The sequence below is a fragment of the Bison bison genome, unplaced genomic scaffold (assembly GCF_000754665.1).
Source record: "Bison bison bison isolate TAMUID 2011002044 unplaced genomic scaffold, Bison_UMD1.0 scf7180017864473, whole genome shotgun sequence".
Lineage (NCBI taxonomy): Eukaryota > Metazoa > Chordata > Mammalia > Artiodactyla > Bovidae > Bison > Bison bison.
The window spans coordinates 14,264,152-14,279,467 of NW_011495034.1; the positions used below are offsets into that span (position 1 = coordinate 14,264,152).

Consider the following 15,316-nt stretch of genomic DNA (forward strand, 5'->3'; position numbering starts at 1 on the left):
ATGACCCAGAGGGATGGTATGGGGAGGGAGGACAGGTTCAGGATGGGGAACACATGTATACCTGTGGTGGATTCATTTTGATATTTGGCAAAACTAATTAAAAAAAAAAAAAGAAAAGAAAAAAAAAAAAAGAATCACCCAAAGCTGAGAAACCAGAGACATGGAGGATGCCTGAAGGACTTGTGGTCTGTCCACAATATTTTCCAGAAAATCTAAAGTCCATCAGCTGTGAGCATACTGGGCCTGGCAAGACTGCTTTGCTGAAATGTACGTGGGGTATCTTGCTGTCAGCAGATGTTGAGGGCTGTTACGAGAAACAACCACGTGTCACTCAGTATTGTTTAATATAATGACATGGTCATGGCTGAACACTTAAAAAGGGCACTGGTCTAATCTGTTATCAGGATTTTATAAGACCATGAAAACAAAATGACTCACCACTTACCCAAGGATATACTGGCAGAGGAGTCTACAGTAATCACTGTGAGAACTGGTAATTAACATAAGGATTTTGCCAGCATTCTTTAGCTGTCGAAGCCACTTTTTTACTGATTCCGGACAAGTGTGTAAATATTTGCCTGGATCTCTTTTTATTTCTGGAAAATATATTCCACAGTTTTCTGAAAAATAAAAATATCACAGAGATTAAAATTTTTTTTTGATTCAGTGTATTCTCAAATAAGTTCGTCTCTCTCAAATTATAAAATTAAAAGGATAAAAACTATGTTCAAACAATCTAGCAACAATGCCATTACTAACTTCTTGAATACTTACTGTTCTTTAGTTAAAAACATAATGACTGAAAATGTCAGTTGAAAACATTTTCTGGTTGTTTGACAAGTATTAAAACAGATAACATAATAAACAAAATATATCGGCACTTTCAAATCAGAGAAAAACTGTATTTGAAATGTCAATAAATATTCTTTCAATCATTCAACAAATACTTGCTGAATTCAGAAAACAAACAAATACATTTTCAGATAATGCAGCAGGAACACACCTTGGCATGAAGCAGTGGAGAAAGGAGCTGTTTCAGGTTCTGTTTCAGACGGAACTGAGACTAGATGTCCTGGGTCTGTTACAGCCCTTGGGAGGCTGTGATATTAAATGGAAAAACAAGCCAGAAAAGGCAGGAAGGCAGTGCGACTGACAGAAGCTGAAGAACCTGAGTCACTGAGCTGGCCCAGCTCTGTTCCTCTGGGTCTATAAAGAGTCCAGGGGGTCAGCCTGAGCTCTGAGGCAGCTGGTGCCAACATTTCCAGAAGTCCTGGTCAGACGCACCCAGTGTTTGATACGGAGCCTTCAGAGTTATGCGTGCTTAGGCAGACAATGCAGGTTTGGTTGAAATGCGATTAGATTCATACAGCACTTTAGAGATACAGGTTTTGGGGGCGTGATAGCACTGGTAAGCACAGAAAGAGAACCTGAGTTCTTACTTTCCTTAACTGCTAGAGAAAAGACACGTGCCTAGACAAAACAAGAAGTGAAAGAGCTTGTGCTGATGATAAAATTCTGCAACAGACAGAGTCTATACATCTGTAATTCTGTTCAGTGTCATGCACTTAAAATAAGGGAAATGAAGTTTTACTTCAAGAACGTCAGGACAAGAAAGAAGAGTCTCTAGGGGGGAAAAAAAAGAAACAAACAACAAAACCAGAAATGGCACCAAATACTGTTATCTGACTGCCCAAATCCACTCTCCCTCTTCTTTGCTGGAGAGCACTCTAATTGTGCTGGAGGTTTCTGAGGGGCTGGGTGCTTAGAGACGGTGGGTCTCTCTACCAGTCCAACCTAACAGGGTAATTCCTTCCCATGTCCTGGTCATGTGAAACAACCCCATTTAGCAATAGCTTAACCATTAAGGATATCTATTATTTGCAGCCTACAACATCTTTCTTCAGAAAATAATACAATGTAAGAATTATTCATAATCAGACCAAAATATTACTTAACAAAAGAATGAATGTTGTAAAATGAGAAAAACAGCTCTCAGAGTGCCAAGAACAACAAAAACAAACTTCGTGCCCTCATATTCTGCCCTACAAAGAACATGTGTTCTTGGATCTCTTAATATCCCAGAAGCTATGTAATGGGCCTTGAAAAAATTAAAATATATCTTCTGTTTTTCAGGAATGAGAAGGTACTAGTAAGAAAGGACTAACTTAAGAAAGAAAAAATAATATATTTAAATAGCTAAAAACAGAATAGTTTGATGAGTAATGATCAGAGCAATGGCAGAAGCTGTGTCTCCCAGAATTTACCTGAGGCAGTCATATGTAAGATTATTTCACCCAGAAAAACAAAGGCTTTTGTAGTGATATTATGGGCTGGATAACAAAAGATTTGTAGTATGTAATGCTGAAGATACTTAAGCATCTGTATTCAGAAACAATCGCTGAGAAAAGGCTATTTTTTCCTTAGCTTATTTGTGCTTACCACACATAAGTGTGGTCAAAGTGCCACCTAGTGGTCAAAATGTAAATTACTGTTAAAAAGCTTTTCCATTTCCAAATGAATTAAAAAAAATAAAACATGCATTTAAACAGAGCATTTTGAAATTCCTGCCTAGATTAATATTAGTTTCCCTTAGTAAGCCTAATCTAAAAGAGTGCAAACATAATAGTTTAGTTGGAGAAAACTGCTCCCTGAGGAAATAATGGAGATGTTCTCGCTTTGTCCACAAGCCAGAGAGAAATGAACAAATTAAAAAAGACAAATCCTGTACAAATGGATATGTTATGGTAGATTATGGGTTGCTCTTTGTATAAAAGGTCACTAACCGTGGTTGGGGAAAATATTTTTCATCCCTTGTAACCTCAAATCATTAAGGGAATAGGAGGTATGTTCATGTAAATACACACTCATCTTTCAAAGTTTATTTTTACTGATATAACTAACACATAACACTGTGCAAGTTTAAGATGTACAATGTGTTGACTGACATTTATACACTGCAGGGGATTATTACTGTATTTAGCCAACACCTCTATCATGTTGCACAATCATTTTTCTTTTTTTGTGGTGGGAACAATTAATATCTAATCTCTGAGCAATTCTGAAGCTTATAATTTAGTACTGTTGTCCATAACATATACCCATCATTTTTACTGAAATGGTCAAGCTATTAAACCAGAGGAATTTATGTTAAACATATTATGCTGGAATAATGACTGCTTATTAAATTATTTCCCTAAAGGCAGGGAGTCTGATTTTCTGTTTGACATTGAGCAATCATTCAATGAATGAATACTTAAATAAGTGGAGAGGCAGACACAGGAACATTTATGTTTATTTAAAGTCAAAGTAATTATATAGAAAACTATAAAACACTGGTGAAAGAAATCAAAGAGGACACTAATAGATGGAGAAATATACCATGTCCTATTAATGAATCAATATAGTGAATGAGTATACTACCATTGCTATACCCCTATTGATAAAAATAATCATGTTTATTCTATTTTTATACTGAGAGATTGACACTGACTAGACAAGACAGGGAACTGAGACTGAGACCTAAGGTGGAAAGAAAGGAATGGTCCTGTTTGTTCTCCACTCACAAAGCAGCCTGTGTTTTCACTTAACCTCAAAAGAATTCCATTTCATTGCCATTTTATGTAACTCATTTTCCTGGCCTTTACACTCCTATCCTTAGATGCTGATATTTTCTGTATCCAGAGGGGATTAAAAGTAAAAAATTTAAAAAGCTAGTTCTAAAGAATAAAGGTTTCACTCTCCTATATTAAAAGTTCGGTATTAATGCAGTCACGGGAAGAACAGCGAAGTGCTGCGACAGTCCTTCGGGCAGAGAAAATGACCTGCACGCAACCACTGTAATTCAGGATTGAGGGACCTCTCGTGGTAAAAAAAAATAAGTACAACTTGAATATTAAAAATGCTTTTTTAGCTTAATAGACAATTGTGCCACATCACGATTTCTATCATCATGGAATAAGTAAGCATTTTCCTTGTTAACTATATCGCCAGTGTTGGTGTGACGTGTGGGTCGTGTTCTCTAAGCTGCCGTGCGGGAGGATCAGAGATTCTGGAATGCTATCAGCTCCACCATCAGCCTCCAATTAAGGTCTGTTATCATTTCCACTGCAGAACATAATTTAGGAGAGACTGAAATATTTACAACCTTTGTAGGTTATAGAAGAGCAGGCCAGTGAACAGCTAAAATGTTCAGCCATGAACTGTTTAAATGTATTTGCAGTAAGGGATGATACAATTTTCTGAAATACACATATACTATATAAATTTCTTTTGGCCAAGAGATACTAAAATAGTTTTTGAAGGATGAATGAGATAAACAATAGATTAAAAAATGTTCTAATTTTTTTGTTTGTTTATAGAAGGCAAAAGATGAGACTGAAATTTAACGTTAAAACAGATTTTCTGTTTATGGACCCTATATGGGCCCTAAATGGTTTGCTTTTAATATTTGTAAATAAATCTAGAATATCTAGATTGAGTATCTATGTACTAAACATAATGCTTGGAAAAGGACAACGAGAATTGAGAAATGAAGGGTAAAGGTATTGAAAACCATAATCTATAAAATTTACATGAACAGTGTTTGACTTCTATCTCTTTATCTGTGTCTTACCCCAAAGATTCTGATTTAATTGGTCCAGGCTGGAGCCGTGACACTGATATATTTTTTTAAAGCTCCCCAAGTAATTTCAATGTACAATTAGGATTAAGAATTATGGCTCTAAGCATAAGAACTAGAACTTTTGCTATTATTATCTGTATATCCTGCCTGCCTCATTGGGATCACTGGCTCTCAGAGAGCAGGGACTTCTTAATTTTATAGTATCTTGTTACCTAACATGAGCTACGTAACCTCACTGCTTACGTGTCTAAAACCTTGTTTTAAATTTAACTTATCAGGTGATCAGTGTCTGTTAAAGAAAAATAACATGTGCAGAAGCAGCAGAAGTCAAATGCTTCAAATCCATATTCAGTGCTGTAATTGTTGAATAATATGCTTTTCCTCACAATACCTACCGAAGTTTTTTTGTAGTGACTGAGCTGATGTTGGGCTTCCCTGATAGCTCGGTTGGTAAAGAATCTGCCTGCAATAAAGGAGACCCTGGTTCGATTCCTGAGTCGGGAAGATCCCCTAGAGAAGGGATAGACTACCCACTCCAGTATTCTTGGGCTTCCAGTATTCTTGAGCTGATGTTATCTATGCTATTATCTGGGAACTGAGATTTTATATTGAGATAAGCCAAAAAAAAAAAACAAACCCAAAATAAATGTCTTCCACATTGAGGTATAAGCATTACCTTCCTTTGTGGAATGTACTCTCCTCTCTCTGCTGCTTTAGAAATGCTTGCCGCTTGTCTGTGGAGCATTTCCCAACACCCTCACCCAGTCACACCACCTCTGGACATCATTCATCACACTGCATGATAATAAACACTTGTAATAAGTGTGTTTATGTATTTTTCTTTCTCCTGAGACTGAGATCTTTTAGGAAAAGAACTGTCTTTACCTTCGTATTTACATTCTCAAGGTCAGGGAAACAGCAGAGGATGAATAATTGTAGAAGTAAGTCTGTGTGCGGGGAGAGCTATCAAGTGAGATTTATCAGGTGATCAGAAAAACCCGAGGCCGCAAACCACAGCCCGCAAGCTAAGAAAGGTATTTACTTAACACGGTTATAGAAGTATCTACATAAAGCCTATAATATTTACATGACCTGGTCCTTTGAAAAAGTTAGTTGATTCCTGAGACAGTATTTCATAATTTTAAGACAGTAACAATAAACAATAGTTATAACTCAGTTTTAGAAAATGCCAGCAAGACTAATGAAGTTGTTCATTTGAGAGATCCTGTTGAAAGGTTTCATAGTATCTCAGCAGAGTGACTATTAGAAGATCATGTGTGATAAAACTGCTTTCTGAAAGACAATATAAATACTTTTATGTATTTTTTTCACCATGACATACCTGCTAAGTGCTGAGTTGCTCAATCATGTCGACTCTTTGCGACACTATAGACTGTAGCCCATTAGGCTCCTCCGTCCATGGGATTTCCTGGCAAGGATACTGGAATGGGTTGCCATTTCCTTCTCCAGGGGATCTTCCTGACCCAGGAATCAAACCTGTGTCTTCTATGTCTCCTGCATTGACAGGCAGATTCTTTACTGCTGAGCCGCTAGGGAATCCCTACTTGTAGCCCCTCAGTTATTTTCTGGCCTGGGTCTTCTAACAGTCTCTTCTACTGAAGCAGAGAAGGTTCTCGTCACTTTTCCATCTTGTTAAAACAAACCTAAATCTGCCTTTGCCGTTGCCTGTATGATTCTGATACACCTTATTTTTTAGTCTCCGAATAAAATATTTCCAGGTTCATTTGCTCTGCTTACTAATGGAGCAATTATAGCAAGGGCCACAGCAAGACACTTCTAGTCCAGGCCAAAAGCTTACAGCTGGTAATATTTTCCCTTGTTAAGGTCAGAGGAAGTAGAAAGATCCAAGAAAGGCACATGAAGACAAGATGACATCATCAGAAGGACCTAAAGAGTGTGCCACTGGGGATGAATAAAGGCACTTCTGCCTAAACGCACGCAAGTTAGCTTCACAAGACCCAGGGACATTTTCCTTGGCAAACCGATGCCCCAGGTAAAACCTGGGACAAGTTTTAGGGGCCAGCTTCAAGGAGCTGCACTGTAAATTTTGTCTCAAAATATGTTTTTAAATGTATTTACCAGGCATGAAACCACCTTGCATGGTTTTTGTCTTCACCAGAGGACACAGACCCACATATTATTCTGACTTGAAACCTTCTATCTCCTCCAGAAGAAAGAAGATGGAAAAAATCAGAACTAAAACAGGATAGCTTGGGGCAAAGCAGGCTCAGAGAGGTGCCAATGCTTAATCCTTTAAAAGAAAGTTATAGCTGGCTTCTCTAGCTCTGAGGCATACAGAGATCAGAAACAGTAACAGGAATAAAGCAGGCATATGCCAGACATTGGAGAAGGTGATGGCACCCCACTCCAGCACTCTTGCCTGGAAAATCCCATGGACGGAGGAGCCTGGTGGGCTGCAGTCCATGGGGTCGCAGAGTCGGACACGACTGAAGCGACTTAGCAGCAGCAGCATGCCAGACATTAGGGTTCATTTACAATAAACATTTTGAGGGAACCTTCCTCCTACTGAAGAAGCCAATGCTCAGTTACTTAACGATTCTTGAAACAAAAACAAAAACAAAAAACCCCCACCAAAACCCAAAAAACTCTGTTTCTTCCCACCTGGTTTTTCTTCTAGAGTAGGCAGCTTAACAGAATGCCAAGACAGCATTTTAGAGGGTACACACAATGCTCAATTCAGCTCCCAAAAGAATATAAATAACTAAAAAAAACCCATTATGGGAACCCAGTCTTCATTCTACAATAATCCATTTTGAACAGAGTGGAGAAAGCTTGGGGGCACATCTGACCCAGCCTCAGCCACTAATATACAGCCTGTAGCCTCTGCATGGAGGGGGCAGGACCTCAGGTAGAAACTGGGGAGAATGGGCTGGAGGGGATCCCAGCTGAATCACGCTGTGTTCCACTGGCTTCCAGAGAATTTTCTACTCTAAGGAGTGCTTTTAATCTTCTCAGTCTCTCTTTTTCCTTCTTTGGCCTACCTCTTTCCAATTTGACTAATATGAATAAGTTTACGTATCTGGGGTATTTTTGTGAACTAACAAACATATAGTCATAGTAAGATGACAACCATATATATTTTTAAGATACTTAAATAAGAAAGACTTCTAAAACTAAAAATCAAAAAACAACTCAGCCAGGTTAACATGAAAAAATCTTAAGAACAATGTTAAATATTCAATTTTATACATACATACATATATACACATAAAATTAAATATTTTGAAAGAAAGATATTTTTCTGCTTTCTTCACCACACTATCAATCTTAAGCCATTATTCAAAAACCAATTTCTTTTCTGCTTTTCTAAATTCCATCCTGCTTTTGGGACTCAACATAATTTCCACTTTTTCTACTTTTCAATCTGTCAGCTACTATATTCTAGTTTACATACTCCAACCCTTAGTCATGTATTTTTCTATATAGTTTATTGTGTAAGAAGTTTATCTTCTATTTAATCTCTATAAATCAAATTTCTCTGTGTCATTATAGTGACTAGCATTACAACAATTAGATTCTGAGCATAGAACACATTCAATAAAGGTAATGTAATTAAACTTTCTCTTAAGGATGTTGAACATACTTGCTTGAAATCTTGGTGAGTATAAAGTATTATGTGATTCAATGAAATAAACAATTCCTTCCTTAGTCAAAGGGAACTTCATTTCTGCTCAATCTAAATGAGGCCTACTTATAAATTTTAGGGCTTTCCAGGCAGCGCTAGTGGTAAAGAACTCACTTGCCAATGCAAAAGACTTAAGAGAAACGGTTCAGTCCCTGGGTGGGGAAGATTCCCTGGAGGAGGGCATGGCAACCCATTCTAGTATTCTTGCTTGGAGAATCCCATGGACAGAGCCTGGTGGGCGGCAATCCATAGGGTCACGACTGACGTGACTTAGCATGCATGCACATATAAAATTTAATTAAATGGAATCTCAAGACTAAAGTTCTTAGGAGAAGTAGTGCAGCTCTGATTGCTGGTATATATTTAGTGAGTATCACCAGTGTTTCAGAATAAAGCACAATAAATCTGCTATAAGCATAGAATAGTTCTAGTTATCAAGGCAGGGATCCTATAAGTGCACCGAAGTGTGTGTTAGTTGCTCAGTCGTGTCCAGCTCTTTATAGCCCCATGGACTATAGCCCACTAGGCTCCTCTGTCCATGGGATTCTCCAGGTAAGAATACTGGAGTGGGTTGCCATTCCCTTCTCCAGGGAATCTTCCCAACCCAGGGATTGAACCTGGGTCTCCTGCACTGTAGGTAGATTCTTTATTATCTGAGCCACCAGGGGAGCCCAAGTTCCCAGAAAACCCAAATAAAACAACAATGTCCTAATCAAACTTTGTCACTATGAAAAATTATATTCTGACTTCTCTTGACCTAAGAAAAAAATCTGTTAAGAAACCATATGACATCAATGATCAGACTGTTTCTTTCTAAAGGAAAGGTGCTGTCAACATAAATCCAGAGAAGCAGAAAGCCTAGAATTACTCAATAACCAAGAAAGAAACATTCAAAATTCAATTTAAGTAAGGCAAATATTTTACTCACAGTATTTGGCAAAAGTTAGCAATAAACACCAAATGAGCTATGTGTACTAAATGAAGAAAAATGTGAATGAAAAGGAAATTGCACTAGACCTCACAGATGCCCAGTAACAATTCCATTTATCTGAAAACTATGAGAAAGAAAATGTTTTTCCTTCCAGATAAGAACTCCATTTACACTTCCAAAGGAGTTTAAGTGTCTCGTGCCAGGAAATTAAATCATTATAGAACAGGGGAGGAGGGCGAAAGAAATTTGTGATTTTTCAGATGAAGTCTTTACGTAATGGCTCTTGCTACTGATGAAAGGAGAGCAGCTACTCCATTCTTACTGAAAAACCTTCAAAGGACAGAGCAGTTGTGTGCAGAGCATATCAACATATACAACAAGCACATTACAGGATGCAGGCCTGGGTGATCCTGGATGGCCTGATCTCAATCAGACAGTCCTGATTCAAGTCTCAGTTGTGCAATTTGCGTGGCTAAGTGTCCTGGTCATTCAGACACTGTGTTGGCTTATCTATGAAGTGATGATGATATTAGAACCCACCCGGTAAGATTATCAGGTGGATGAAACACGATAATGTATGTGAAACACCTGCTCAGTGCTTGGCACATGGTAAACACTCTCTGTGAGCCACCCTGGCTTAAATATAGGCTTAAATCAACTGTGAAATCCCCCCGCCTATGGGCCATGTTGCATCAGGAGCCTGTCCCACAAGGGTTGAATTCATGATCACATGGTCAGTTCAGTTCAGTCACTCAGTCGTGTCCGACTCTTTGTGACCCCATGAATCACAGCACGCCAGGCCTCCCTGTCCATCACCAACTCCTGGAGTTCACTCAGACTCACATCCATTGAGTCAGTGATGCCATCCAGCCATCTCATCCTCTGGCGTCCCCTTCTCCTTCTGCTCCCAATCCCTCCCAGCATCAGAGTCTTTTCCAATGAGTCAACTCTTCGCATGAGGTGGCCAAAGTACTGGTTTCAGCTTTAGCATCATTCCTTCCAAACAAATCCCAGGGCTAATCTCCTTCAGAATGGACTGGTTGGATCTCCTTGCAGTCCAAGGGACTCTCAAGAGTCTTCTCCAACACCACAGTTCAAAAGCATCAATTCTTCAGCACTCAGCCTTCTTCACAGTCCAACTCTCACATCCATACATGACCACTGGAAAAACCATAGCCTTGACTAGACGGACCTTTGTTGGTACTTACTTTCAAAACATATTTGGAAAAAAACTTCAAATGTTCTGACCAGGATGCAAGGCAGTGTCTTTTTTTGCCACTTCCAGAGAAAAACACAGGACTGAATGCCCACCGCTCCATTATTTGACACTTCTCGTAGCACTGGGCAGACAACCTCGCAGACCACAGAACCCCATCTCCTCACTGTGGATACTGAATACAAGGCCTAGAGGCTGACTTGCCTGTCAGCACACAATGCTGTTATTATACCTTTCATTTTACTGTCCATTAATAAAGTAGAGAATCTTTTTGTATTGTTATTAGTCACCATCTTTCATTCCTTTTGCAGTTCTATCTATAATACACAAGGTTGGGAATGAAGCACTCACCAAAAAAAAAAAAAAAAAAGTTTGTTGAACCAACTAGGTGAATTGAGGGCTATTTATGTCAAATTACTTGATTATAAAAATTCACCAAACTCACTTGGAGAGCACTTGGTAAACGCAAGTATTATTAACTCCTCAAGTATTTCTGATTCCATCAAATGCCTACAGGCTCACATCAGAGCATTATTCTCTCTTATCCAACTGTTTCCCTGAAGGACCAAAGGCCATTGTCTTCAAGGCATTTTCTAGATGGGCCTATGGAAAGTTAGAAGTGTGTACATTTGATGATCACTCTGCACGTATGTAGAACAAATAAATTGTGGTAGAGTCATACAACTGTGTACTACTATACAGTAACAAAGAGGAATGAATACATTATACAACAGGTATAAATTATAGAGATATAATGTTCAGGAAAAGAAGCCAGACAGAAGAACACAGATATAGCCTAATTCTACTTCTATAAAGTTAAAAATCAAGCAAAATTTATCTGTGGTGTGAGATATCCATCCAGGCAATGGATATTGGCTAGAAGGGAGAATGAGGAGAGCTTCTAGGGGACCAGAAATTGTTCTATCAGCTGAAAATATGTTCATGAATAACACTATTTAACAACAGTACTTATAAAAAACTGACACAACATTTTCATGACCATAAAACATAATATAAGAAACTGAGTAGAAATAAGTGCTAAATCAGAAATTTAAGAGTCCAATCAAATGAGAATCTATGTAACCCAGCATTGTAAAACTGTTCAGAACAGAAAAGCAAGCATTTAGTGAATTAGTTTGTTTAAATTTTCATTAAATAACATCTTAGAGTAGCTTTACTATTTCCTGTCTCCCAGCACAAGAAGTGTTTTTCTACTATCATAATCTGTGGGAGATAGTTGTCCATTAAACTTAATTTGAAAGCATTGTATTAAGCCGTCAAAAGCCATGTTATAAGGAAGAAAACTTCTAGTGGGATAGGACCCCAGTTTTTTTTGGCATTTAATATTGCTCCTAATAATATCTGTTACCTGTGTATTTTCCTTACGCCTTGAGAATTTCCAGTACAGAAACTGTTGACTAATCAAAAACTGTCATTCTAATTTTTTCTACAGAGCTTCTGAATTCACTTGTTCAATTCAGCAGCAGTAGTAATGGCAAGAGCTGTCACTGTTTTAGCATTTATCAGTAAATGCATTCTCAATTTATAAACCACAGTTCCCCTTTTCCCAAACTATAATCTCAGAATTCTGTTCTTAACTTAATGCAAATATCATGTAGCGAGATTTTTGTCTGGCTCTGTAAGTATCACTCATTCCTGATTTAACGTGTCCCTGAATTTTGCAGGCATCAAATAACGGATTTGTATCTGTAAAAGAAAATAGTCCTTTGTTTTTAGAATTAAAGAAGTAAACCTCTTGCCAATAATAGTTTTCTAAAGGTTCAAACTCTTAAAGGTGGAATCAAGGGCATATGAGACCACTGTTTCCTCATTTCCCCCAAAGAGTATGGTGAATTAAAACTCAGCAGCTTTTATTTTTTAGGGTTGACTTAAGATCTCATGACTTTCAAGTCAGAAAGACAGAAACAAGTATTGTATATTAACACACATATATGGAATCTAGAAAAACAGTACTGATGAACTTATTTTCAGGGAAGGAATGGAGACACAGATGTACAGAATGGGCTTGTAGATACAGTCAGGGAAGGAGAGGGTAGGACGAACTGAGAAAGTAGCACTGACATATATACAAAACCATGTATAAATTGGCTAGCTAGTGGGAAGCTGTTATATAAAACAGGGAGCCCAGGCTGGCGCTCTATGATGACCTAGAGGGCTAAGATACAGAAGGGGAGGGAGGCTCAACAGGAAGGAGATATATATACACACACATATATATATAAAATATAAATTATGACTGACTCACGTTGTTATACAACAGAAACCAACACCACATTGTAAAGCAATTGTTGTCCAGTTAAAAAAAACGATCTCACAACTTTCAATTTAAATGGGCTAAAATTTAGTAGGAACTTTCTTTGGCCAATGGTTATATATTTGAAATATCCTAAGCACAAGAAAAGAAAAGTTCCTCAAAAAATAATTTTTTTTCTAAAAGAAGGGCCAAGCATGCACAAGCAGCTCTGAGGGCTAACATACAAGAGGAGCCTACATCCAATACTGTCTAGACCTGTGTTGTCTAATATGGTCATTAGCCACACGTGGCTATTTAAAGTTAAATTAACTAAAATTAAAATGTAAAAGTCAAGTCCTGCAACACCCTAGCCACATTTCAAGTGCCTGGCAGCAGCATGTGGCTAGTGTCAGCCACACTGGACAGCACGGATACAGACCATCTCATCCCTGGGAGGTTCTACTGGTCAGAACTCCTCTAGGATAACTTCAGTCCATGATTCCTAAAATTATCAGCCGTGGCTGCATAAAACTACGGTGTGGCACTGGGATCAAAATAGCAAGCAAACATGATCTGGTCCAAAAATAGAGCATTTAAAAAAGCAGAAGTCATAATTATAATCATGAAACCAGGCCAAGGCTGCAGTGTGGACTTGTGCGAGAAACACTATGGCCAGAATCAGGCGGCTCGGCTTTACATCTGCATTTCAGCTGTGTGTCTGTCCTCACCTGCCATCTGGCAGTCATTGTTAGGGTTAATAATCAGGGTATTGGGTGGGATGGATGACAGACCTAAATACCTAAATGATGCAGGTGCCTTAGGAGAGTGGTAAGCACTTGTTCATGTCATTATTCTTATGTTAAACGATGCTTTTGTTATCAGCAGTAAGCTTAATGTTTAGCTCACTGTGGTGCTTGAAACCAAAAAGCATTATCGGGGTGATTTCATGTCGGTAGTTATATTAGGGAACTTGACTGATCAGTTCTTAAGTACTAAGAGATTACAGAACACTGCTCTCTGTATAATGGAGTGATTCTGAATTCAGTATTTATAATGAACCATGCTCATATACGTACCTCTATACAGTGCTACATGCCTGGGATGAATAAACTGTTCACTGAAATGAGGAGGGTGGAATAAAAAGATGAGAGTATAACAAAGAAACCAGGTGTGTGCTGTCACTTCAGTCACTTTTGACTCTTTGCAACCCATGGACTGTAGCCCACCAGTCTCCTCTGTCCATGGAACTCTCCAGGCAAGAATAGTGGAGTGGGTTGCCATTTCCTCCTCCAGGGGATCTTCCTGACCCAGGGATCGAACATGTGTCTCTTCTGTCTCCTGCACTGGCAGGCGGGTTCTTTACCACTAGCTCCATCTGCGAAGCCCCTACATAAAATATTTTTTTATCCTGTAAAGTTATGACCAACCTAGATAGCATATTCAAAAGCAAAGACGTTACTTTGCCAACAAAGGTTCGTCTAGTCAAGGCTATGGTTTTTCCTGAGGTCATGTATGGATGTAAGAGTTGGACTGTGAAGAAGGCTGAGCGCTAAAGAATTGATGCTTTTGAACTGTGGTGTTGGAGAAGACTCTTGAGAGTCCCTTGGACTGCAAGGAGATCCAACCAGTCCATTCTGAAGGAGATCAGCCCTGGGATTTCTTTGGAGGGAATGATGCTGAAGCTGAAACTCCAGTACTTTGGCCACCTCATGGGAAGAGTTGACTCATTGGAAAAGACTCTGATGCTGGGAGGGATTGGGGGCAGGAGGAGAAGGGGACGCCAGAGGATGAGATGGCTGGATGGCATCACTGACTCGATGGACGTGAGTCTCAGTGAACTCCAGGAGTTGGTGATGGACAGGGAGGCCTGGCGTGCTGTGATTCATGGGGTCGCGAAGAGTCGGACACGACTGAGCGACTGAACTGAACTGAATACGATGTCTCACCAAGGTTTTACCATTGTGAAGGATCTCCCCACCTTCTATTCCTGTTCTGCATATATCTAGGTGCATTACCTGCTGGGCAGTCTGTGCTTCACCTGACAGCAAAGAGGGTGCTGCCACAGTACCTCATTTTTCCATTCCTCTTTGAGAAAACAGAAACCAAACAGGGAATCTTCTAGATCTTGGTTAGAAGAAAGAACCTATAAGCTGTAAAGGCAGCTCTGATAAGGTGCGGTAAGAAGGGAGCACATGTGGATTTCCTCACAACAGAAAGTAAAGCTGGTCTGCCACCAGATTTACACCAACATGGTGAAGACTGTTAAGTGATACATAAATACCATAGATAAGGACATTAAACATCACCGTGAGAATGATGTCTGGGAGAGATTCCACAAACAGACTTTTAAACCTTCAGTTAGTTCAGTTGTGTCCGACTCTTTGCGACCCCATGAATCACAGCACGCCAGGCCTCCCTGTCCATCACCAACTCCCGGAGTTAACTCAGACTCACGTCCATCGAGTCGGTGATGCCATCCAGCCATCTCATCTTCTGTCGTCCCCTTCTCCTCCTGCTCCCAAATCCCTCCCAGCATCAGAGTCTTTTCCAATGAGTCAACTCTTTGCATGAGGTGGCCAAAATACTGGAGTTTCAGCCTCAGCATCAGTCCTTCCAATGAACACAAG

The 15,316-nt window shown here is 39.2% G+C and overlaps 1 protein-coding gene across 1 annotated transcript in view; it reads right to left on the bottom strand.

Moving 5' to 3' along the window:
- NT5DC1 (5'-nucleotidase domain containing 1) overlaps nt 1–15,316 on the bottom strand; it is a 109,600-nt gene that overhangs the window by 21,911 nt on the left and 72,373 nt on the right. Inside the window, exon 8 of the mRNA XM_010861966.1 lies at nt 446–620. Within this exon, the coding sequence (XP_010860268.1) occupies nt 446–620 (175 nt within the window). The remainder of the gene's footprint in view (nt 1–445; nt 621–15,316) is intronic.